The 24,894-nt window shown below is 40.9% G+C and overlaps 1 protein-coding gene across 1 annotated transcript in view; it reads left to right on the forward strand.

Annotated features, from left to right (window-relative positions):
- Positions 1 to 984: 984 nt before the first annotated feature.
- The window catches only part of LOC124788420 (trypsin-6-like), a 33,943-nt gene continuing 10,033 nt past the window's right edge, over positions 985 to 24,894 (forward strand). Inside the window, exon 1 of the mRNA XM_047255686.1 lies at positions 985 to 1,167. Within this exon, the coding sequence (XP_047111642.1) occupies positions 985 to 1,167 (183 nt within the window). The remainder of the gene's footprint in view (positions 1,168 to 24,894) is intronic.

The following is a 24,894-nucleotide window of genomic DNA, read 5'->3' on the forward strand; positions in this document are numbered from 1 at the left end:
GTAGGTTTGCCTTTCCTTAATCTAGCTTCCAAGATAAATCGTAGGGCCAGTATTGCCTCACGTGTTCCAATATTTCTATGGAATCAAAACTGATCTTCCCCGTGGTCAGTTTTTGCTAGTTTTTCCACTCGTCTGTAAAGAATTCGCGTTGGTATTTTGCAGCCGTGCCTTATTATACTGATAGTTCGGTAATTTTCGCATCTGTCAACACCTGCTTTCTTTGGGATTGGAATTATTATATTCTTCTTGAAGTCTGAGGGTATTTCGCCTGTCTCATATATCTTGCTCACCAGATGGTAGATGGAGTTTCCCTACTGCTACTCAAATGCTTAAAACAGCAATTTACTTGAACAGTACCTGTTGTGTTGTCTAAATAAAGGTTTAGTGCCACATAATGTTCGTATGGGTGCTGAAAACAGTAATAACTTATGAAATTACATACGACTACTGCTATCAGTGTGTGCTTTTATGCCCAATAACGCTGACCAGCATTTTCCCCTTATTAATGTGAAAGATATCATGGTCTGACTATACTAATATCACGATATGTTGGGGATTTTATGTGTCACATCAGCTTTATAAACAAATAAATTTCATTTGGTACTGCCTACATAGCCTGATACAGTCGTATAATGCTGCTGCCGCAGGCCCCCACTATTCCCGTCATCCCTGCAGTCGTTCAGCTCCGTACAGAGAGCGTTACGTCGGAAGTTAACGCAAACGGCAATGGAAAAGAGACAGCAGATGAAGGCGGGGACCTGCGCACAGTGTTCCAGTCGCAGGTTGGGCGCCCACAGTTTCCGCATCCTTCGTGCAGACGCTCTTGTGTGGCTCTCCAGCTGTCTACACGTCACCGTTTGCTTCGCACCGCCCCGTATCTTGGGCGGAGAGGAAACATCTATCGAGGAATTCCCTTATATGGCAGGTCTCGAGAGGTGGGGTGTGTTTGAATGTGCAGCGACCATCATCAGAAAGTCTTGGGCCATGACTGCTAAACACTGTATCGAGCGGACTGAAACCGACGGCGAAGTAACACTGCGAGTTGGAACATCTGACCGCGAAAGCGGGGGATATGTGATTGGCGTCGATAAAATTGTTTCACATAGCATCGCCGACATCGCTGTTTTACACGTGCAGCTGGAGTTCCCAATGGGACAAAAAGTGCAGGTACGTTCTACTGATGTTCGCAGATTGTTACATCATATTCTGGGGTCATCTGTCTGTTGGCTGGTTCGAAACGGACAATCACAACATCTTCGCCTGTGCCAACCTCTTCATCTCACAGTAGCAGTTATTTCCTAAGCCCTCAACTTTTTTACTGTACGTGGTGTTCAAAAAGTCTCTCCGCAGTGCCGTATGATTGTTATCCGCGCGTGCCGTATGATTGTTCGCCTGCCTGGGTTTCTTCCCTTCAAGTGGACTCTCCCAACATTCCACTGTTTCGTTTATCTCAGCCAGCGTCAGTAGTATCGTTGGTGTGTGTCGTTACGTGTTGACATGAACGTTGAAGTTTAGTTCCTTTGTTCGTTTGTTTTGTTTTTGTCACTGTCAAAATGCTAAAAAATGAAGAACAAGTGATCAAAGCTGGCAGTAAATACACGGTTTCAGTTCGTCAAACATTTAATTCAGTTTTCCCGAAGACAACACTCCCACATCGCGATACTGTGCGAGATTTGACTAACAAATTTCGAAGTACGGGTTCAGTGACAGATGCACCGAGAAGTGGTCGTCCTAGCGTTTTGTCTGAGGATAAACTACTCTACATTTCCGATAAAATGTCCATAAGTCCGAACAAGTCAGTAAGAAAACTCGTCCAGGAAATCGATGTTAGTGTCGGTACGGTCCACACAGCTGTAAGGAAAAAATTAGAACTTTTCCCACACAAAGTGAGTCGTGCAAGAACTGAAAAATACTGATCATGGCAAGAGACTGCATTATTGTCAATGGTTCAAAAACGAACTCGCAAAATTCTCGTATGTGGAGTACTGCAAATCCATTGTGTATTCATGAGGGACCTTTTCATTTTGTGAAAATAGGAGTTTGGTTTGTGGGTCCCATATTTTTCAACGAAACAATAAACGCACAACGATATTGCAGTGATATTCTGTACCCATTCATAGGTGAACTTATGTTAAGTGAAATACTGAACGATTATTTTGAACAAGATGGTGCAACCGCGCATACAGCTCGCGTTTCAATGTCACTGCTTGCTGATGTTTTTGGTGATGGCATAATTTCACAGGAACTTTGGCCTCCACTATCGCCTGACCTAACACCACCTGGCTATTTCTGGAGTGCAGCGAAAGCAACTGTCTATAAAAACCGTCCAAAATTCATCGATGAATTGAAAACTGCAATATCCACTTTCACTGCTTCTGTTACAGAAGAAATGTTACAGATTGTGTTTGGAAACATGATTAGACAAATTGAATTGTGTATTCTACAGCAGGAGGGACACTTCCAACATTTAAAGTGAAAATTTGTAAGTAAAAATGAATATTCAATCAGTTAATAACTTGTATTTCACTGAGTTTCATTTCGGCATATTCACTGCGGCCTACGGCACGCGCGGCTAACAATCATACGGCACTGCGGAGAGACTTTTTGAACACCCCGTATATTGTCCACTTTCCATGTTACCCTACATTTGTTCCTTTTACGGTTCCCTATAAGATCAAGGAAGTTACCCCCTGATGACTAAAGAAACGAAATATGATCCTGTCTCTAATTCTAATTTTCAGCATCCTTCTGGAACGGCACATACTCTTTTTCGGTTTCCCAACAGCCCACAATTCGCTTTCATAGAGTGCTGTGCACCAGAAACATACTCGGAAATGTTTTCCACAAATCAAGGCCTGTAGTTGATACCAGCAGTCTTCTCTTACCGAGAAAAGTCATTCCTGGCTATCTTTTTCTGCTTATGATGCACCTTTCTGTTTGTCCATGTACGCGTCATTTTACATCCAAGGCTCCCTGTCCGACAACGATGATGAATTATTGGGCTCCACACCTGTTTCAATATCACTTACACTTGTTAAGCATGTATCATCATCAGTGGATTCCCCATGTTCATTGTCCACACAGTCGAGCGTATATGACACCACACATTCCACTGACTCACCTTGCAGAAAAGCTACTATTTCATCTGCCACTTATTTCTCGCTCTGAAAAATTCCTTTGGTTTCTTTCTGACAAAATGCCAACTTCGTCAACAGTTGTAGATATAACTCAATGTTTTATTTGTTTATCGTTGACATTGCTCTTACATGGGTTAAGTTTCAAATCTAATTAAGTTTCAAATCTATGTTTGGGCCCTTTGAGATTAAGCAAGTAAGTCAGCATTTACATTCTGGATGGCTGTGCATAGATTTGTTGGGTTTGCACTTAGATATGACTGTAGGTCATCAGTATGTAAATGACATTTGCAGTGGAAGATAATATTCGACATGTCATTAACATACAAAGAAAAAAGTAATGGGACCAATACTGATACATGTGGGACCCCTTACATTACATTCATCCACTGTGTCCTCTTTTCTCCAATCATTTCACACTTTTGGCGGTATGTAAGGTATGAGTGGAATCATTGTACACCACATAAAGGATAGTTTTGAGTTTTGAGGTTGGCAATTAGGATATAAAAGTCGACAGCATCGAAAGCTTTGCTGAAATCCATAAAACTCATAGTAGTTTTTTGTCCATAACTTGTTTTAGTTCGTCACTGGCTTTTATAAAAGCAGTCGTCGCTATGCGATTTATGCGGAAACGAGATTGACATTCGCTCAGAAAGCTCATAATCATTTCCTTGTGTGTTTGCCCCACTTCAACGTGAGGTCGGCCCTGTTACTATGAATTTGGCGTTGTTAGTGTCGAAGGTTGGCCAGATGTCCTTCCTGTTGCCATCCGGTACCCCCTGGGCCGGAATTAGTGTACCCCAACTGTCTGCGTCTAGTGTAAGCCACAGAAAAGTGCGAACGTGTCCAGATATCTGCGAGTCGTGTAACTGAGGCGGGACGTGGGGACCAGCCCGGTATTCACCTAGTGGGATGAGGAATTTCGCCTAAAAACCACATCCAGGCTGGCTGGCACACCAGCCATCGCCGTAATTCGATCCGGGGCCAGTGTCTACCCGAGTCCTATTAGTAGCCCTCATTTTTCCACAAGAAGGAGGGCGTGTTAAAATTCCCAGGTAACTAGTGGGCGTACCCCAATTTTGCATTTCTCACCGACTGACTAACTCAGTTACATAGTCGGTTGTGGCAGAGATCATTCTCGGACGTCGGATGCCATTTATAATCTCTGCATACTGCGTCTCTTATAAGGTGTTTGAGTTGTTCAGAGCGTGTTTATCGTATAAAATTTTTAGTTTCTCAGTGAAATTAGCTACTTCATAATTTATGTCACAGTTAGTTCCTGTCATTCCCTGGCAAGAATTTCATAGGCGTCGGTTATAAGCTCAGACTTACGCAAACGCTTAAAACCTCTAAAATTGGTGACTTGCTGTTTGGACACTGTAACCAATAATTCATGAATATTACAGCATGAGCAGATAAGCTAGGCGCAGAAATTTGATCATGCGAATTGCTCTCTTGCTTGCGAAAGTATAGATGTATGAATGTCAGCAGTATAATGAGTTGGCCCAATGGGAAACAATACACATAAATTTTGAATCTGCAGGACTCCAGCTACAAAGCTCCAGCTTTTCATACAAATATTGAAGACCCGAGAGCGGGACCCGAGAGCGCAGATTCAAAGCTGGAGAACTGTCCAGCTTTTGGTGGATTGAAAATCACATGTATAAGACACTTTTCTGTTAAGAGGGTTAACTTCAGTGAACATACACTACTGGCCATTAAAATTGCTACGCCAGGAAGATGACGTGCTACAGACGCGAAATTTAACCGACAGGAAGAAGATGCTGTGACATGCAAATGATTAGCTTTTCATAGGATTCACACAAGGTTGGCGCCGGTGGCGACATCTACAACGTGCTGACTTGAGGAAAGTTTCCAACCAATTTCTCATACACAAACAGCAGTTGACCGGCGTTGCCTGGTGAAACGTTGTTGTGATGCCTCGTCTAAGGAGGAGAAATGCGTACCATCACGTTTCCAACTTTGATAAAGGTCGGATTGTAGCCTATCGCGATTGCGGTTTATCGTATCGCGACATTGCTGCTCGCGTTTGTCGAGATCCAATGACTGTTAGCAGAATATGGAATCCTTGGGTTCAGGAGGGTAATACGGAACGCCATGCTGGATCCCAACGGCCTCGTATCACTAGCAGTCGAGATGACAGCCATCTTATCCGCATGGCTGTAACGGATCGTGCAGCCACGTCTCGATCCCTGAGTCAACAGATGGGGACGTTTGCAAGACAACAACTATCTACACGAACAGCTCGACGACGTTTGCAGCAGCATGGACTATCAGCTCGGAGACCATGGATGCGGTTACCCGTGACGCTGCATCACAGACAGGAGCGCATGCGATGGTGTGCTCAACGACGAACTTGGATGCATGAATGGCAAAACGTCATTTTTTTTCGGATGAATCCCGGTTCTGTTTACAGCAACATGTTAGTCGCATCCGTATTTGGCGACATCGCGGTGAACACTCATTGGAAGCGTGTATTCGTCATCGCCATACTGGCGTATCACCTGGCGTGATGGTATGGGGTGCCATTGGTTACACGTCTCGGTCACCTCTTGTTCGCACTGACGGCACTTTGAACAATGGACGTTACGTTTCAGATGTGTTACGACCCGTGGCTCTACCCTTCATTCGATCCCTGCGAAACCCTACATTTCGCAGGATAATGCACGACCGCATGTTGCAGGTCCTGTACGGGCCTTTCTGAATACAGAAAATGTTCGACTGCTGCCCTGGCCAGCAAATTCTCCAGATGTCTCACCAACTGAAAACGTCTGGTCAATGGTGGCCCAGCAACTGGCTCGTCACAATTCACCAGCCACTACCCGTGATGAACTGTGGTATCGTGTTGAAGCTGAATGGGCAGCTGTACCTGTACACGCCATCCAAGCTCTGTTTGACTCAATGCCCAGGCGTATCAAGGCCGTTATTACGGCCAGAGGTGGTTGTTCTGGGTACTGATTTCTAAGGGTGTATGCACCCAAATTGCGTGAAAATGTAATCACATGTCAGTTCTAGTGTAATATGTTTGTCTGATGAATACCCGTTTATCATCTGCATTTCTTCTTGGTGTAGCAATTGTAATGGCAGGAGTGTATATACGGGTTGTTTGTCCCCGCTTTTGGACATGGCTGGCTGGCTCTGAGCACTATGGGACTTAACTACTAAGGTCATCAGTCCCCTAGAACTTAGAACTACTTAAACCTAACTAACCTAAGGACATCACACACATCCATGCCCGAGGCAGGATTCGAACCTGCAACCGCAGCAGTCACGCGGTTCCAAACTGACGCGCTTAGAACCGCACGGCCACACCGGCCGGCTTTTGGACATGAGCACGATGTTCGGAAGCCAGTATCCTTGTATCCACGTAACCACGCTGCCACCTCTTCTTTTATACCTGTCGTGTCTAAGAAGCAGATAGCCATAGAGGCCAACATAGCTGGAAGAGATATTTGGCTTCAGTCACATCTCCAGTTGGAGTATGACATTAGAGCTACGAGTGGGAAAGGAACGACAGCACATTTACACGTATGTGTTGTAGCATATAGACATTGTGAATTATTTCCGCTGTAATGCTATAAGTAGGGATATCGGCTGCCCTGGAGTCTGGCATAGCCCTTGCGGTATGCGAGGGGGACGGAGGGGGGGGGGGGGGGGGGAGGTAATGGGCCCACAGGCAGATACGGGGTTTCAGGAAGCTTGGAGTTTCAAGGTTGGTTACACTTCACCAGAACAAAGCTCGGAGGTCTGCGCGAATACAGAGGAGTGAGGGGCATGGAGTATTCGTTCTGAGGCAATATTACTGAGGATTGCAACGGCTGTAAAAACATGAAGGACGACGGTCGAGTGTAGGCTCGTTCTGCGCATCTGCATCACACATTCTCCGACAACCAATCAGCGTTCAGTGGTGCTCTCAGCGCTTTGCTGTGAACGTCTTAGCCAATCAGAGCATTAGACGTGATAGCAGCGAGTTATTCAGTGAATTTTTGTTCCATTTATTGAGAGCTGTCACAGCTAATGGTGGTGATAAGCGACAAATTCTGCACAAGCAAGCGAGAGACATAATTTGCAATATATTAACTTTCTTCAAGCACAGAGCTCGTTTATGTACTTTCCGCATCTGTTGCTGGCAAGTGGCAACAATGCAACGCCCATCATAGTCTCGAGCTGTGCAAACCGCCGTCATTCGTGGACCGACTATAGTGCACTGTGCAGTTCAGGGTGATAGGAGAGAAGCAGATGATTTACACAGACGATGATACCAGCAGAGAAAGTTAGGCTCTATAACTACAATATTAACGCAGAAATCTAACAATTAAATTAGAAATTACGAAAGTAGCACTGACAGTAATTTTGTTCTGGGCCACATAAAGGAAGAAGAGGAGCGAATAATTTAAGCAGGAAAGGAATAATAATTACAGTGCTACAATTCTATGCAAGACAGGGAATTCTCACACAGACAGTGTTAAAAGTAAATAAAATTATATGCTACTACTATTACATACAGGACCACCATAAGCTTGTAAATACTAACTTTTGTTCGTTTACTAAATGTTTGTATGGTGGGTTCAGTGGGTAAATCATTTTATTTGATAATAAATCAAATTGTTATAGTGACCACTAGTATCCATTGGTAGGTAGATGAGCCCCTTCATTAATATAATCGTGTGAGGTGTGGTGCCCATACATTCATGCTTAATGGGGTCATCTCTAATAGTTTTCCTTCAGTAAGACGCTATCCAGGTTGTTTACATGGAAGGAGCCTGGAGACACTGGAAGGTTTCAGATAGATTATATAATGGTAAGACAGAGATTTAGGAACCAGGTTTTAAACTGTAAAACATTTCCAGGGGCATACGTGGTCTCTGACCACAATTTATTGGTTTTGAATTGTAGGTTAAAACTGAAGAAACTGCAAAAAGGTGGGAGTTTAAGGAGATGGGACCCGGACAAACACTGAAAGAACCAAAGATTGTAGAGAGTTTCAGAGATAGCATTAGGGAATGATTGACAACGATGAGGAAAGATATACAGTAGAAGACGAATGGGTAGCTCTGGGAGATGAAATAGTAAAGGCAGCAGAGAATGAAGTAGGTAAAGAGACGAGGGCTAGTAGAAATCCTTGGTTAACAGAAGAGACACTCAATTGATGAAAGGAGAATATATAAAAATTCAGTAAATGAAGCAGGCAAAAAGGAATACAAACGTCTCAAAAATGAGATCGACAGGAAGTGCAGAATGGCTAACCAGGGATGGCTAGAGGAGAAATGTAAGAATGTATAGGCATACATCACTAGGGCTAAGATGCCAAGAGAAAAATTAGAGAGACCTTTGGAAACAAAAGAACCACCTGTACGAATAACAAGAGCTCAGATGGAAAACCAGTTCTAAGCAAAGAAGGGAAAGCAGAAAGGTGGAAGGAGTATGGAGAGAGTCTATCCAAGAGCGATGTACTTGAGGGCAATATTATGGAAATAGGATGTAGATGAAGATGAAATGGGAGATATGATACTGCGTGAAGAATCTGACGGAGCACTTAAAGACCTAAGTTCAAACAAGGCCCTGGGAGTAGATAACATTCTATTAGAACTAATGACAGCCTTCCCTCGAGAGCCAGCCATGACGAAACCTTACCGTCTGGTGAGCAAGATGTATGAGACAGGCGAAGTACCCTCAGACTTCAAGAAGAATATAATAATTCTAATCCCAATTCACACGTGTGAAAACTACTAGTTAAATAAGTCACGGCTGCAAAATATTAACACAAATTCATTACAGACGAATGGAAAAACTGGTAGACGCTGACCTTGGGGAAGATCAGTTTGAATTCCGTAGAAATGTTGGAACATGTGAGGCAATACTAATCCTACGACTTATCTTAGAAGATAGATTAAGGAAAGGCAAACCTACGTTTCTAATATTTGTAGACTTAGAGAAAGCTTTTGAAAATGTTAACTGGAATACTCTCTTTCAAATTCTAAAGGTGACAGGGATCCAATACATGGAGCAAAGGCTACATAAAATTTTTACAGATACCAGGCGGCAGTTATAAGAGTCGAGGGGAATGAAAGGGAAGCAGTGGTTGGGAAGGGAGTGAGACAGGGTTGTGGCCTATCCCTGATGTTATTCAATCTGTATATTGAGCAAGCAGTAAAGGAAACAAAAGAAAAATTTGGAGTAGAAATTAAAATGCATGGAGAAGAAAGAAAAACTATGAGGTTTGCCGAGGATATTGTAATTCTGTCAGAGACAGCAAAGGACCTGGAAAAACAGTTGAACAGAATGAACAGTATCTTGTAAGGAGGATATAAGATGAACATCAACAAAAGCAAAACGAACATATGTTCCTTCTGTGCTTTTATCTTTCAGTGACAACCTGAATTTTATAATGGTATCAGAGACTGGGCCTGTAGGGCGCTCAGCGAGAACTTAGTATATGAATGATTTACATGGACCATCAGCGATATTCCAATTTGTTTGCATTCGAAACCTTATGTCATTTTGTTGACTTATGCACTACTCTTGATATGCAACATCAGCAGTGATGCATTTCTTCCTGCCCCTAATCTTATGATATTTTATCGTTAAGATATGTTGTAATTGTGTTAATTTGTATGAGATTGTCAGTGCTTAATATCAGGATTATGACACTTATTTATCAATACGTAGGTCAACCTATTTATACACTGACACACGTGTTTGTACATGAGAGTTTGTCTAATGTTTTAATGTTCATGACATTTTCCTGCTGTATACCGACTTTGTATGAATTCATGATTATATGTATATTCTTCCATGTACCTCTATGCATTTCTGTGAATCCCGTTGTCCAGTGTGATAAGCCACTTACTATGATATGTTTCCAATGACATGAATAATTCCGTATTTTAATGTGGTAATTGTGGATGTAGTAACTTCGTATTAAATTGATTTTGAGTTTGTTTTGAATTTTTACACAAACCATCCTTGTCTTTGTGAGATTATCTAGACATTATCTTCATTTATGAGCATTGTAAAACTAAATGATATGTGTGTGTAGTATTGTATGATCTCATGTTTCTCCATTTATTATTTACAATATGCCTTCCAACGAAATACACCCTTGCTCTAGAGGATATGACTCAGTGTGAGGAGGCTTCTGAGTAAGTCTGTTTCTGTATTTTCATGTTTTAATGTTGCAACCACGTTAAAATTTTCCACCCATGGCATGAAACACATCGGACAATGATCATGCAGAACAAAAACAAGGTATAGTACCCATTGCCCTGTGCTACAGGATCATCTCAGAAAAACTTTATCTACATACATGTTACAAGCAACAACAAGGTGATGGTACATGATAGTTTATTCCCGAACTGTCATGCAACCTATTTTATAATGTAATATGAACATCCCAATACCCAGAATAGCCGATTCTTTAACGCTGCATGAAAACTGTACACAATATTCGCTACTGCTAATGACTGAACAGCTGATTCTCCTTTCTTTTTGTTATAGCAAGAGAGACCTTGGGAGCTTTCTTTAGTTGGCTATCAACAGGAAGTTATCTTGGACGGACCAGAGTGTAAAACCTACTTGGCGCTGAAGTAGCCCCCCAGCAATTAAACAATGGGGAATCCACAGCGTCCCATCTGCGCACATTAGGTGTAGATCCGACGTTTAGTCTTGTAAATCCAGCTTTAATACAATGTGGCAAAAGTGGTGAAATGAAAGTGTAAGCGATTCTAATTTTTCGAGTGTTCTATTCACGCAACATACTGCATTTCTTGCTTCAGTGACCCTCTCTTCACCAAAATCTCCTTAATCTCTGTCGTGTCTATATGCAAGTCACTGCGTATTGCTACTCCTCAACTATAGTTAGGGGTATGATGCAATGAAACCGAAATCAGATACTCATCCAACAACTTCAGGAGGGTGCTTGCTTGTTGTGCAACCCTGCTTCTATCACTAATATCAAGCTGTCGAGACCCTTTATATATCTTCTCAAACGTATCATCTTCCCTTGTTATTGTAAGAAAGACTTTTAATGCTGCGGGTGTGTCCAGTTATGACACATTGCTTTAACTTTATATCAAGTCAGAGCAGGTAAGTCCCATTTTTACACTCTTTCTTACTGCCCAAGGGATAGCTTGACTATCAAAAGATAATGTTGGAGAACCCGTGCGTGCCATAGTGTTCCTACCAGCAACTATGGAAACAAACAGACCACCTAGGTAGGGTCCACACACCGAAGGCTCGCTTGCCCGATAAAGCCTTATACAACTGAGGCACAACAGTGTCCTCAAATGTTGCCTGCTAGTGACCATTCTACTTCAACAGCAATTCACCGCATCGGCATGTAGCACACCCTGAAGCTGAGGTTTCTTTTTTGTGGAAACTTGTACCATCCTCGCAATCTGGGCAGTTAAGGCTACTACACAAGTCAGACAGACGCTCCTAATGTACCAACAAGAACTGCTTGAAAAACATTCAGCAACAAATATCTTCTGGAGTTGTCCACTGTAAGGAAAAGACACAACATTATTCTGTATATTCTTACGTAACTAGTGGAATGCTTGGGTATGGGAGTATTGCTAGTTAGTGAAAGAAAACCATTAAACCAACGAAAAATATTATTTATTACAAAAAAATGTGAGAAATCAAGTGAAATTTTTTCTTATAAAATAGTAATAAATTTCCGGGTTCTTTTCAGAACAGTAGATTGCCTCTTATGGGCAGGAATGCTATTATTTTACAATGCATAGAAAGGTTATTTTTTCCCTTTTCTTTAAGAATGTTATTTACTTGGCAGAATGGCTGAGAGCCGCACCTACACAACCTGAATAACTTTCCTAGGTACGGTCAAGGCTGTCGTATGAGAAATGTAATGGAGTGTACTGTTATGGAGGACAGATGGGGCTCGCATACGCTGTAGCGCACAATACCGTGAGCTGCGACGACTGCTGAGTGCGTCACTCTTTGCTGACAAATAACACAACTATCTCTTTCTATCTAGATTGACCTTCATCAATCAAACTCTCACTACGCCTTGATGAAATGAAGGACTCCTATCTGCCCCTAGTCCAACTATTGGCGTGGTACACTGGTCAGATAACCTGTCCACCGCGATGCCACTCAATACTCGCTCGCTGGCGTTTAACTAGTACTCTGTCCGTGTCCACACCACACAATAAATGTGGTGGCCAACACAGTGATCAGCGCTTATTCGCGAGCGACTCAATATAGAGTGTCACTCTGATTTGATAACGACAGAGGTGCTCTCCCAGTGAAGTACTGAGGAGAGACTTTATTCCTCGCACTTTGCGTACACGTACAAGCGCACTCGCTCTCGTTACGTGTTCCCGCTCGAAGAGCGACAATAGAAGTGCCTCTTTTTCTGGAAAAGTTGCAAGGGTATGTCATTCACTGCCTTCCCTCTCTCCTATGACTCTTTGCATCTGAAATATTCCGCCAATCAGCGTTGCTCTTTTAAACGGGAGAATGACGTTTTGTTTAAGACGATCATTGCGGTAATCTGTAGCTCCTCTGTTAGGCATATACTTTCCTCCTGTGAGAACTCCTTAACTATGCAGTCGGTCCATGAAAAAATGCGTCTTCTGGGCGCTCCCACACAATGTAGCGGAATTTGCTTCTAAGTCGAACACGGGGGTCGTTATCCCTTCGCTCTGGCAAAAGTTATCTTCTCTCTGGGCGGTCGCTTCGGCTGAAGTAGGTATGTTGTTGACCCAGTGGGCTGGTTTCCTCTTTAGAACAAAAATTCTTATGGCCATCATGTTGTGTGTGCCAGACTCGTCTTTTTCAACCTTGGTGCGCACTTGCGATTTACTTATTAGATTTGCATATTGCTTACATGAACTCATACAAAATTGACATTACCTTATTGAGTTCAGGTTCGAATAAAACGTCTTGATGTGCAGAATACGATTGTGAGGTCGGAATATGTAAGAAATGAAGGTCAGGAGACCATGTCACCTTACAATGCAAGATCCCCATTCGTTCTGCTGCCATGCCAAATGGTTGTCAGTGAAGCATGCCCATAGATTACAGTGACAGGGACGTCAACATTCACCAGATCCCATCTCAGGACCCCTAGGTACGTGAAGCCCGTGCCCAGAAAATTAATGCTGAGCCATTTAGAGCGACCTGGGGGAGTGGGGCATCGTTTGGTTGTTTATCGAAAATACCACAGTCATGGCAAGCATAACCCACCCCATTTGGATGGCATTGTGTTTGATTCCGAGATTATCTGAATAATTTTTGTTAGACATGCTAACATATAGTCACCAGTGATTCCATATATTTGCAGGTATATTGTGCTGCTCTGATGCTTTGTTATTATTAAGTTTTATTATGTTTCCTCCAGTACCTTCTAAGTTGGTGGCTTTGGGCCTCGTTACCTTGATGCTGCTTTGTCACAATTAAAATTTTGCTGTGGTGGCTTAGAGTTGTGTGATTGCTCCAAACATTCTACAAGTATTTACCTTATTTCCATTAGTCTGATTCTATTGCTGTCAACTGAACTTCCAGATATTGCAATGTCACCCTCTAAAGAACTTCGTATGTCACGACTTGGCTTCTACACTAGCTTCTCGATTCTTATCACTTTTTATTGTCATTCCAGCTGTTAAAGGATCTCTTATCTTTAGCGTAAGAGAGAGAGATTTCAGAAACAGATTTTAAATTCTAAGACATTTCCATGGGATGATATGGACTTCAGCCACAATTCATGGGTTAAAAGGTAGTAAATTAAGGAGATGCGATGTGAATAAGTTGGAAGAACTACAAGTTTCTGAGAGTTTCTGGGGGAGCATCAGACAACGAATGACTCAAAGACAGCAGAGGATCAAATTGGTAGAAAGACAAGGCGTATTAGAAATACTTGGATATCACAGGACACACTTAACATAGTTGATGAAAGGAGAAAATGTAAAAATGCAGCAAATGAAGCAGGCAAAAGGGAATACAAACATTTCAAACGTCCCCTTAGAAAAATTATACAGGACTGTGCTTAACCTGACACACAATATTTTTAGCGCAACGCAATCTGACTTTCAAAAATCCCTACAAAAGAATGGCCCTGACTAACATTAACCTATACCTTTCACAAATCACTTACCTCACCAAAAATCTTCGTTACTCGAACTACTGCAAAGCAGCGAGCGCCACTACTGCCAGCTAAATAAAAGATTCAAACTACGGAAGGCACTAACTACTGATAGGCATAGTTAGGAAATGAAAGATTGTAGCAGAGAACAAACAATGTATTTACCTTAATAGTGTTGAAAAATCATTATATACATAACAGATCATGACATCCAGTCTTACAAATTTCCAAACTCCGCCATCTCTCTCCCCACATCCACCACTGCTGGCGGCTCACCTCCAACTGCGCAACGCTACGCGCTGTTCACATCCAGCTGCCGCTGCCCAACACTACAATGGCAGACAACAATGCAAACTAGCCACAGACTGCACACAGCACAGCCAGTGATTTTCATACAGAGCGCTACGTAACGTTGCCAATAAGAAAACATAAACAGCCTACTTACGTAGCCCCCATGCTCTCCACAAAAAATTTTACAAATTGTTTTGGGCAGTGGCCAATAACGATTTGAAAAAATTTTTCATAATTACAATAACAAAGAAATCAAATGCACACAATTATTGATACAATGTTGGTCGAAAGCTAAAATTTTCTCACAGTCGATAAAGACAGTCCTGATCGTTCATCACAGTAAAATAGCAGTGTTTTTCTCAAAGTCTGAGCAGTAGAAGAAAATGCACATGGAAGTAGTGGATTTCCATGCAGTCTTGAAGAAGTAGTGTTGTCCTTCCAACGAAAAGACAGTGCTGACTCTTGACATGCAGACAGGTAATGAGCCACAACAGAGCAAACCCACAGCAGAGTCATTCGATGTTTTTAAGAATATTGCTAGGTAGGTCATCACAGAGCAGACCCACTGTAGTCCTGGTAGAGACTACGGTATTGGTGGGCCACCAGAGGTGCAGACCCACTGCAGTCCTTGTAGAAATAATGGTATTGGTGGGTCATCAAAGATGCAGACCCACTGTAGTCCTTGTAGAAATAATGGTATTGGTGGGTCATCAACGATGCAGACCCACTGTAGTCCTTGTAGAGATGGCCAGCAGCCATCTGTTGTGACTGTGCAGGTGCTCAATCACCATTGAAGAGTCTTGCGGATAATATAGCAAGTCCATAACCACCACTTGTGCACTCACAAAGTTTTTGGAGTTGTCCTTAGAACCAGCAATACTGTTATCCAGTCCCTTGCTGAATTATTAACACACATGCAAACACTAACGGTCCCTATTTCTCACATATTGTCCATATACTATGACCAACATAAACGTGTGCAGTGAAATGGAACTTACAAGTTAATAATATGATGAACTGGTGTCAATTACAATTTTATAACATAAGAATACAATTACAAAGGTACAAAATTCATCATTAAAGAACTTAACAATACAGATAACAGTTGTAGTAATACAGGCTTTACAAAAGAATCGAAATAACATATACATCAGTGTTACAGGAATTATAAGTACCTACATAAAAGATCAGAATAACTTTTGAAACATCAACTTCACACATGAGCAACAAAACAGAACAGATAAATAATGTCTAAACATCTTTACAAAGTAAATAACATATTATTAATGCAAATTATATTTGAGGATAACAGTATTCCTCATCATAGTGAATGTAGCTTAGTATTAGAAGAGAAAAAAAATTCTATGAAACAGTACACAGAGACAGGAAGAAAACAAATACACAAGGGTACACAAACACATAGGGGGATAAAACAAAAGGAAAGGACAGTGTTTGTTTTCCGTGTAACATTTGGTACTGCAGTCCAACCCAGAACTTCATTCCATAGATCGTCCCTCTTATTTCAACATTTGCTTCAGCCAAAAAAAAAATCCTATCCAAGCATGCTTTCTGTATTCTGTTCACATCCTCTTTCAAAAATAGTTTTTCTCCACTGTACACTACTTTTTTGGCCAAGCCATTTTCTTATAGCTTCTCAATGCATTTCTTCCAATCCATCATAGCTAGTTTCTTATATAGTCTACCCCCTCTTAAGCTAACTTAAATCTACTGAGCTCAGCTATATATACCAAGGGACGAGGCAATGCAGCAACACAAAACAGTTAACACAAACAGCAATGACACAAAAAATTCAAATTTGCAAAGCAAGCAGCATTATAGAAATTAGCAAAGCAATGGCAATATTACAACTAATATAAGGCAATGCGCAGCAAACAAGAAAAATAAATCAGTAGTAAAACTAGCTTAACAGAGTAATACAAAGTGAAATTTAGTAGCACTATGCCTGGCACACAGCAGCAGAAAATGTAATAACTTATATCTAAACATGACAAAGCTCAAGCAAAGAAAAATATTACACTAAAGATAGCCATGTCTAATACCTATGTCACATTTTAATACTAGAGTGATGCATCACAATTTATTCTACAAAAGAATTCCTGTGAAGGGAAATTTTTTTTTGTGCTCCTTCGTTTTTTTGAAGTACATCATAAAGTTAGTCTTTACTGGGTCTGTAGGCATAAAATATTTATATTAGTACATCTATAAAATTTTATTTTAACCATTGCTGCAGTGCAGCTTGAAACTAGATATTAAACAAATGAGCAAATATATATAGCCTATACAGAGCAGTGCATGAAACGTCATTCACTGAGCAAATGTCGTCTCCAAAGGCAAAAGAATTCTCTCAACTAGAAAGACAATAGATGTAAAATGTTTCTCATCATTTCATTAGGCATTTTAGTAAATATCATAAATCTAGATCTCTACAGTATAATCATATGTTTTCAAGTTTGAGCATGTCGTATTTGTGATGCTTTCGACAAAGAAATGTCAATAGCGAGGATAATGGCCTCCCGCTTTTTTTTTCTCCACCTGCGCCTCTGAAACGCACACACTAATGGCTTTTTTTTCCAGGCATCTGTCGCACAGCTGGGTGCTTACAGAGACCTACCTTTTTTCCTGAAATATTTACGACAGCAGTTTCCGCTACAGTGACAGTCTCATATAAAAATATTTCACAGGGCAAGAATTTGTGTTACAAATCTGTACAAACAAAATCCTATTGATATAACAGTGACCAAAAAATTTCTGTTGGCATTGTAATACATTCACGCATTTACATGCATTTCATAACTCTTAAAGTACGATTCTTGGTTTCCAACAACCTTTTTCACAAACCAGAGTCCCTAACCACTACTCATTATTCCTTACCTTATTCGTCGACACTTCTTCAATATTTCATCATAACAGATACATAGTATACTCAAATAACTCATATAGCATCAGCTTATTGATCATAAACAAATCGCAACAGCATAATACACATAGTCATCGTAATAATAACATCATAACACCTCAGTCAACTCTCAAAATCGCTGTAGCTTCCTCCAATAATTTCAAAACCTAAAAAAAATTCACTGCTCATGTCAAAAGTGTCATCAGCCTCAAACGTACTTTAAAAATCATGATCCCATACCAAATACATCATTCAAAGCTCTCATAGTATCGCAATGGTTCCAAAAAAATATGAGCAGTTCACAAAGTACAGACAAAATACAATTTCATAAGTGTGAAATTATCCAACTGTGTAATTGCGTAAACATGTGTCACTGACATAAAAAAAATTTTTGTTTCTCTGTTAAATAATCAGATAGCTGTGTAATTCTGTGTTGGAGAAATATGGTACCGATGTGTAAAGCTGTGTAAGCAAATACCATATTAGCCAGGGATCCTTGTGCTTGCCACACACATGGTACACAAAGTAAGTGTGTACCCCCCTGAGGATTAATGTAATTATACTCTCAGGTGTTACAGATTATTGCAATGGAATGAAATGTGTCACGGAAATACTTTGTATCATTGTACTTCAAATATCTTTAAAAATAAATGTTTTAAGTACAAAATTAATCACTCAAATACGTGTACTGTAGCGCTAAACTGTGCATCTTGTTGTAAGATAATCTCTGTGGAAGTGTCGAAGTTATCGTCCTCCGAAAGCTAAGTTCTGCAGAAGCCAATGTACTTACCTCATGATACACCAAATTTCAAGTAAACCAAAATGTTGCATTAAAATCTCATTTGCAGTACTGGTAAATGTTCTACGTATGTGAGCCTTATAGTCGTTACGTAATCGTGCAACTAACAAGCAAGAATGTACAAATAACAACGTTGTGTCGTCTGTTCACTATAACAATGCATTCATAATTTCTGTTGAAATAAGTTCTCTTGGCCCTTGACTGGATATTTAATTTCAAACATTGTTGCATGTTAACAGATTCTAAGTCTGACTAAGCATACTAGTAATGTAAAGTGAAAAATTTTATAGCAAAGACTAAGTTAAAAAGCAGAATATCTTTCAATAAACGGTTTTACATGAGAAACGTGGTGCAGTCCTTTACTCTTCCTAGTACTCAGAGTTTCAACTTGAACGGAATTATCATGCGGTATACGTCGGTGAGGAGTGCTAAAATTTTTCTCAAGGTTAGCATCTATGTAATTTTTCCCTGAGCCAGCCGGCGCACGTGGCTGCCTGCGGTGTGAGTCATAGTCTTTGTTGGCGCGCATCGTTATTGGGATTAGGAGACCTAACTTCTACAAATTCACCTTGCCGAGAGGGCCCAGCCCTGTTTAAATCCCGCCAGTTCTGATGAAGTTCAGGTCTGTCGTTATGATTATATCGTCTCTCGTCATGTCGGTAGTTCCTGTAGCTTCGTGTCTGTCGGTCATGTGGTGGAGAATTTCTCCCAGAATCGTAACTGCGCGCTGAACTGTTGCGTCTGAAGTTATTCTGTCTCCCTTGATAATAATTGTTTTTGTTCCCATATTGTCTGTTTCTATGGTAATCTCTGTCATATTCATTACTACGGAAATGCGATCCTTCTCTGTAACTAGTATTACTCTGCCAGTGGTTGTCATATGGGTGGTGTCTGTTTTGGTCACGATTTGAATTGTAAGAATAGACTTGTCGTGTCCAGTTATTGTTTCTGTCATCACGGAATTGTGACGGATGTGACCTGTAGTGATTGTTTTCCTGTTTTCGCATCCCGCGACTGTCTGTGTCACTTTCTAATTCTTGTAAGAGTCTCTGAAAAGCTTCAATGTCGTCTTTGCAACGTCCTGCCAAAATAATATTTCTTAAATGTTCAGGCGATTTCATTAAGCAAATGCGGATGAGTTCTGAGGGGCTGTATGGGTTTGACAGGTACTGATTCTTGTGCAACACGTCTTCAAAATATTTCACAAGACTGGAAAATTCAGATTGTTCGAAATGTTTCATCATTATGATGCTATGTTTTACTCGGTCTTGTGTAGCTTGAGACCAATATGCTGAGAGGAAGGCATGATAAAAATCTCCTTCACTGTGACAATCGTGAATGACCGATCGCATTCTTACAGCTGGTTCATTCTCCAAGTAGCCACACATAAATTCTAACCTGTGCTCCAATGACCAGTTGGGAGGAAAACAATGAGAGAATTGATGGAGCCACGCTTGTGGATGAATGTTGTTGGCAGAATTCTTAAACGTTTTGAATTTACGTCTAGTAATGAACAGCTTATAGTCAAAATCATCTTGTCGGCGAGTAGCATATCGGTCATTGTTACGTCGTGTCGGCGGTTCCATCTCAAAATTCGGTGCACCTTGCCAATTTCTTTCACAATTTCCGAAATGCGTTGTGTTATTATTTTGTGGCTTTTCCGTATTTCTAAGTTCCTCTTCCCGTATTGGAGCGCGAGTGTCCTCTGAAATATGAAATTTTTGTATTACTTGTGCCAACTGATCTTGTACTTCCCCGATTTCTCTTTTGTATTGCGTATTAATTTGATTCTGATTTTGTTTGAATTTCTTAATTTGTTCATACTCTTCTGTGTCAGTGATGGCTACAGGTCTTGTGTCATTCAGATCATCATCTACCTTTGCAGATAAGTTAGTGAACTGATCCGAAAGTTCGGCTACTTTCTCCGATAGTGTACTTATTTCCTCAGTGTGTTTTTCTGAACCAAGTTTCAGAGTGTCCATTTGTGTTGAAATCGTATCTACTGCGTCCTTTAAGTTTTCTTGAGTTTTTGCAAGTTGCGTAACCGAATCGGTAGATGCAGCTGAGTCAATTTTAGCTAGCAAGGTGTCGTGATTTTCATGAACAATGGTTTGCAGTTCTTTTATGGCTGCTTCGTGATTCTGTAATGCATTTTCATGACGCGAAAAAATAGGTTGGAAATGCTCACAAATTTGTGTTTTTACGTCATTACAGACTTTTTGACATTTCGATTCGATGTTATGTAACTCAGTAGTTAAATCTTCACGTGTTTGTTCAAGCCTGATGTCTAACTTTTGAAGATTTTGTTCCATTGTGTCTAACTTTTTAAGATTTTGTTCCACTGTGTCTAACTTTTGAAGATTTTGTTCCATTGTGTCTAACTGTTGCTGTGTTTGTCTCTGGTGTTGTTCCATTGTGTCTAACTTTTGAAGCCTTTGTCCCATTTGTCTCTGATTTTGTTCCATTTGTTGCACTAATTGCAATAATAATGTATTAGTGTCTGGGATCTGTTTCTCTATGCTTTTTGGCAGTGCATTTTCACCGGCAACATTCACATTTTGACAAGCAGAAAATGTGTCTTGACTCATTTGAGAAAACGGTGAGGACCCAAAACCTAAGTCTACAGTATTTGCAATATTGTGTTCTGTCATTTCGGATTCCTGAGGCGAGCTGTTGCCGACCGATCGATCGATAATGCTTCCTTGTTCACTACCTGTTTCACTGTCTACACCATTATTTGCCGCCCGCTCCATTTCCCTATGCACAATTACCAAATTACTACTTTGAATGTCTGTTAATTCATTACACAGTGGTGCTGATAAGCTACGCTCGTCGTCACTATTATTTCTCAGTTTACTTTGAAACCTAGTGTTACGTTTTTCACACGCCATTATTGTCACAATATTTCACACGCTAACACAGAAAAGCACAATTTGAAGAGCAAAAATAAGAGAACACATTAACATAGCACTGAAAATAATACGTAGTTACTTGCAAGCGCAGCTGCAAAATACTTGGTGCAAATCTACATGCATGCCACAACTGTTTTACTGTACAACAATGAAAGACTGCAACTACAAAGGAGATTCTCTCTACAATTACGCGCTAGCAATAAACAATAGCTACACTATTTACACAAACTGCAAGAAAAAAATCAGAAGATTCCAGTGAGGTATCCTCGGCTAAGGGTCGACGTATGAAAGATCCCCTTAGAAGAATTATACAGGACTGTGCTAAACCTGACACACAATATTTTTAGCGCAACGCAATCTGACTTTCAAAAATCCCTACAAAAGAATGGCCCTGACTAACATTAACCTATACCTTTCACAAATCACTTACCTCACCAAAAATCTTCGTTATTCGAACTACTGCAAAACAGCGAGCGCCACTACTGCCAGCTAAATAAAAGATTCAAACTACGGAAGACACTAACTACTGATAGGCATAGTTAGGAAATGAAAGATTGTAGTAGAGAACAAACAATGTATTTACCTTAATAGTGTTGAAAAATCATTATATACATAACAGATCATGACATCCAGTCTTACAAATTTCCAAACTCCGCCATCTCTCTCCCCACAACCACCACTGCTGGCGGCTCACCTCCAACTGCGCAACGCTACGCGCTGTTCACATCCAGCTGCCGCTGCCCAACACTACAATGCCAGACAACAATGCAAACTAGCCACAGACTGCACACAGCACAGCCAGTGATTTTCATACAGAGCGCTACGTAACGTTGCCAATAAGAAAACATAAACAGCCTACTTACACGTTTAAAAACATGAAATTGCCGGGAAGTGCAAAATGGCTAAGCAGGAATGACTAGAGGACAAATGTAATGATAGAGAAGCACATGTAACTAGGGGAAGGACAGGTACTGCCAGTAGGAAAGTTAAAGAAACCTTTGAAGAAAAGAGAAGTATCAGTGTGAATATCAAGAGCTGAGATCGATAATCAGTACTGAGCAAAGAAGTGAAAGCTGGAAGGTGGAAAGAGTATACTTATATATGGGGTCTATACAAGGCAAATGAACTCGAAGAGGATGTAGATAATGATGAAATGAGAGATACGATACTGCGAGAAGAATTTGACAGAGCACTGAAAGATCTAAATCGAAACAAGACCCCAGGTGTAGACGACATTCTTTCAGAACCACTGATAGCCTCGGGAAAGTCAGCCATGACAAAGCTATTCCCTCTGGTTTGCACGATGAATGAGATAGGCGAAATGCCCTCAGATACAAGAATGTAATAATTCCAATTCCAAAGAAAACAGGTGCTGACAAGTGTGAATATTACTAAACTATCTGTTTAATAAGTCATGTTTGCAAAATACTAAGACGAATTCTTTACATGAGAATGGATAAACGGGTAAAAGTCGATCTCAGGGAAGACCAGTTTGGATTCCACAGAAATATAGGAACACGCAAGACAGTCCTGACCCTATGATTTATCTTAGCAGGTAAGTTAAGGGTAGGCAGTTCCGCGTTTATAGCTTTTGCAGATTTGGAGAAAACTTTTGACAGTGTCAACTGGAATAGACTCCTTGATACTCTGAAGGTAGGAGAGGATAAATACAGGGAGCGAAAGGTTATGCATAACTTGTCCAGATGCCAGAGAGTAGTTATAACAGTCAAAGGGCATGAAAAGGATGCAGTGGTTGAAAAGGGAGTTACACAGGCTCCGATGGTATTCCATCTGTACATTGAACAAGTAGTGAAGGAAACGAAAGAACAAATTAGTGAAGGAATTAAAGATCATGGAGAAGAAATAAAAACTTTGAGGGCTGCCAATGACATTGTAATTCTGTCAGAGACAGCAAAGGACTTGGAAGATAAGTTGAATGGAATGAACAATGTCTTGAAAAGAGCATATAAGTTAAACATTAACAAAAGCAAAACAAGCATAATTGAATACAGTCGAATTATATCAAGCAACGATGAGCTAATTATGTTAGGAAATGGGACACTAAAAGTAGAAGATAAGTTTTTCTATTTGTGCTGTAAAGTAATTGACGGTGGCCGATGAAGAGAGGACATAAAATGTAGAGTGATAATGAAAAGAGAAGTGTTTCTGAAGAAGAGAAATTTTTCTAACTTCGAATATAGATTTAAGTGTTAGGAAATTTGTTCTAAGGGTATTTATCTGGAATGTAGTCTTCTGTGGAAGTGACTGCGGCCAATAAACAGTTCAGACAAAAAGAGAATAGAAGCTTTTGAACTTTGGTGCTACAGGAGAGTACTGAAGATTAGATAGGTAAATCATGTAACTAATGAGGATTATTTGACGGCATTGTCAAGAAAGAATTGTTAGCGACTACAATGATTTACCTCTGTGAAATAATCTGTAAGTTTACGTCTTGTTGTCGGTTCAATGAAGGTTATCGCTAAAGTCAAGTAATGGTTTAGTTCGTTGGTTGCGACAAGAGGATCAGCTGCAGCTTCTAGTTTTCCTATTATTCCCTATATCAGACAAGCTTTTCCATAAGGCAAAGGTCCCAAGTTCGAGTCTCGGTCCGGACCGCAATTTTAATCAGCCAGGAAGTTTCATATCAGCGCACACTCCGCTGCAGAGTGAAAATCTCATTCTGAAAACATAACCGAGGCTGTGGCTAAGCCATGTCTGGGCGAAGTCCATTCTTTCAGGATTGCTAGTTCTGCAAGGTTCGCAGGAGAGCTTCTGTAAAATTTGAGAAGTACTGGCCATTACTGTTAAACTTCTGGCCATTAAAATTGCTACACCAAGAAGAAATGCAGATGATAAACGGGTATTCATTAGATATATTATACTACAACTGACATGTGATTGCATTTTCACGCAATTTAGGTGGATAGATTCTGAGAAACCAGTACCCAGAACAACCACCTCTGGCCGTAATAACGGCATTGATACGCCTGGGCATTGAGTAAAACAGAGCTTGGAAGGCGTGTACAAGTACAGCTGCCCATGCAGCTTCAAAACGATACCACAGTTCATCGAGAGTAGTGACTGGCGTATTGTGACGAGCCAGTTGCTCGGCCACCATTGACCAGACGTTTTCAATTGGTGAGAGATCTGGAGAATGTGCTAGCCAGGGCAGCAGTAGAACATTTTCTATATCCAGAAATGCCCGTACAGGATCTGCAACATGCGGTCGTGCATTATCCTACTAAAATGTAGGGTTTCGCAGGAATCGAATGAAGGGTAGAGCCACGGGTCGTAACACATCTGAAGTGTAACGTCCACTGTTCAAAGTGCCGTCAGCGCGAACAAGAGGTGACCGAGACGTGTAACCAATGGCGCCCCATACCATCACGCCGGGTGATACGCCAGTATGGCGATGACGATTACCGGTACACGCTTCCAATGTGCGTTCACCGCGATGTCTCCAAACACGGATGCGACTATCATGATGCTGTAAACAGAACCTGGATTTATCCGAAAAAATGACGTTTTGCCATTCGTGCACCCAAGTTCGTCGTTGAGTATACCATCGCAGGCGCTCCTGTCTGTGATGCAGCGTCAAGGGTAACCGCAGCCATGGTCTCCGAGCTGATAGTCAATGCTGCCTCAAACGTCGTCGAACTGTTCGTGTAGATGGTCGTTGTCTTGCAAACGTCCCCATCTGTTGACTCAGGGATCGA

The sequence above is a fragment of the Schistocerca piceifrons genome, chromosome 3 (genome assembly GCF_021461385.2).
Source record: "Schistocerca piceifrons isolate TAMUIC-IGC-003096 chromosome 3, iqSchPice1.1, whole genome shotgun sequence".
Lineage (NCBI taxonomy): Eukaryota > Metazoa > Arthropoda > Insecta > Orthoptera > Acrididae > Schistocerca > Schistocerca piceifrons.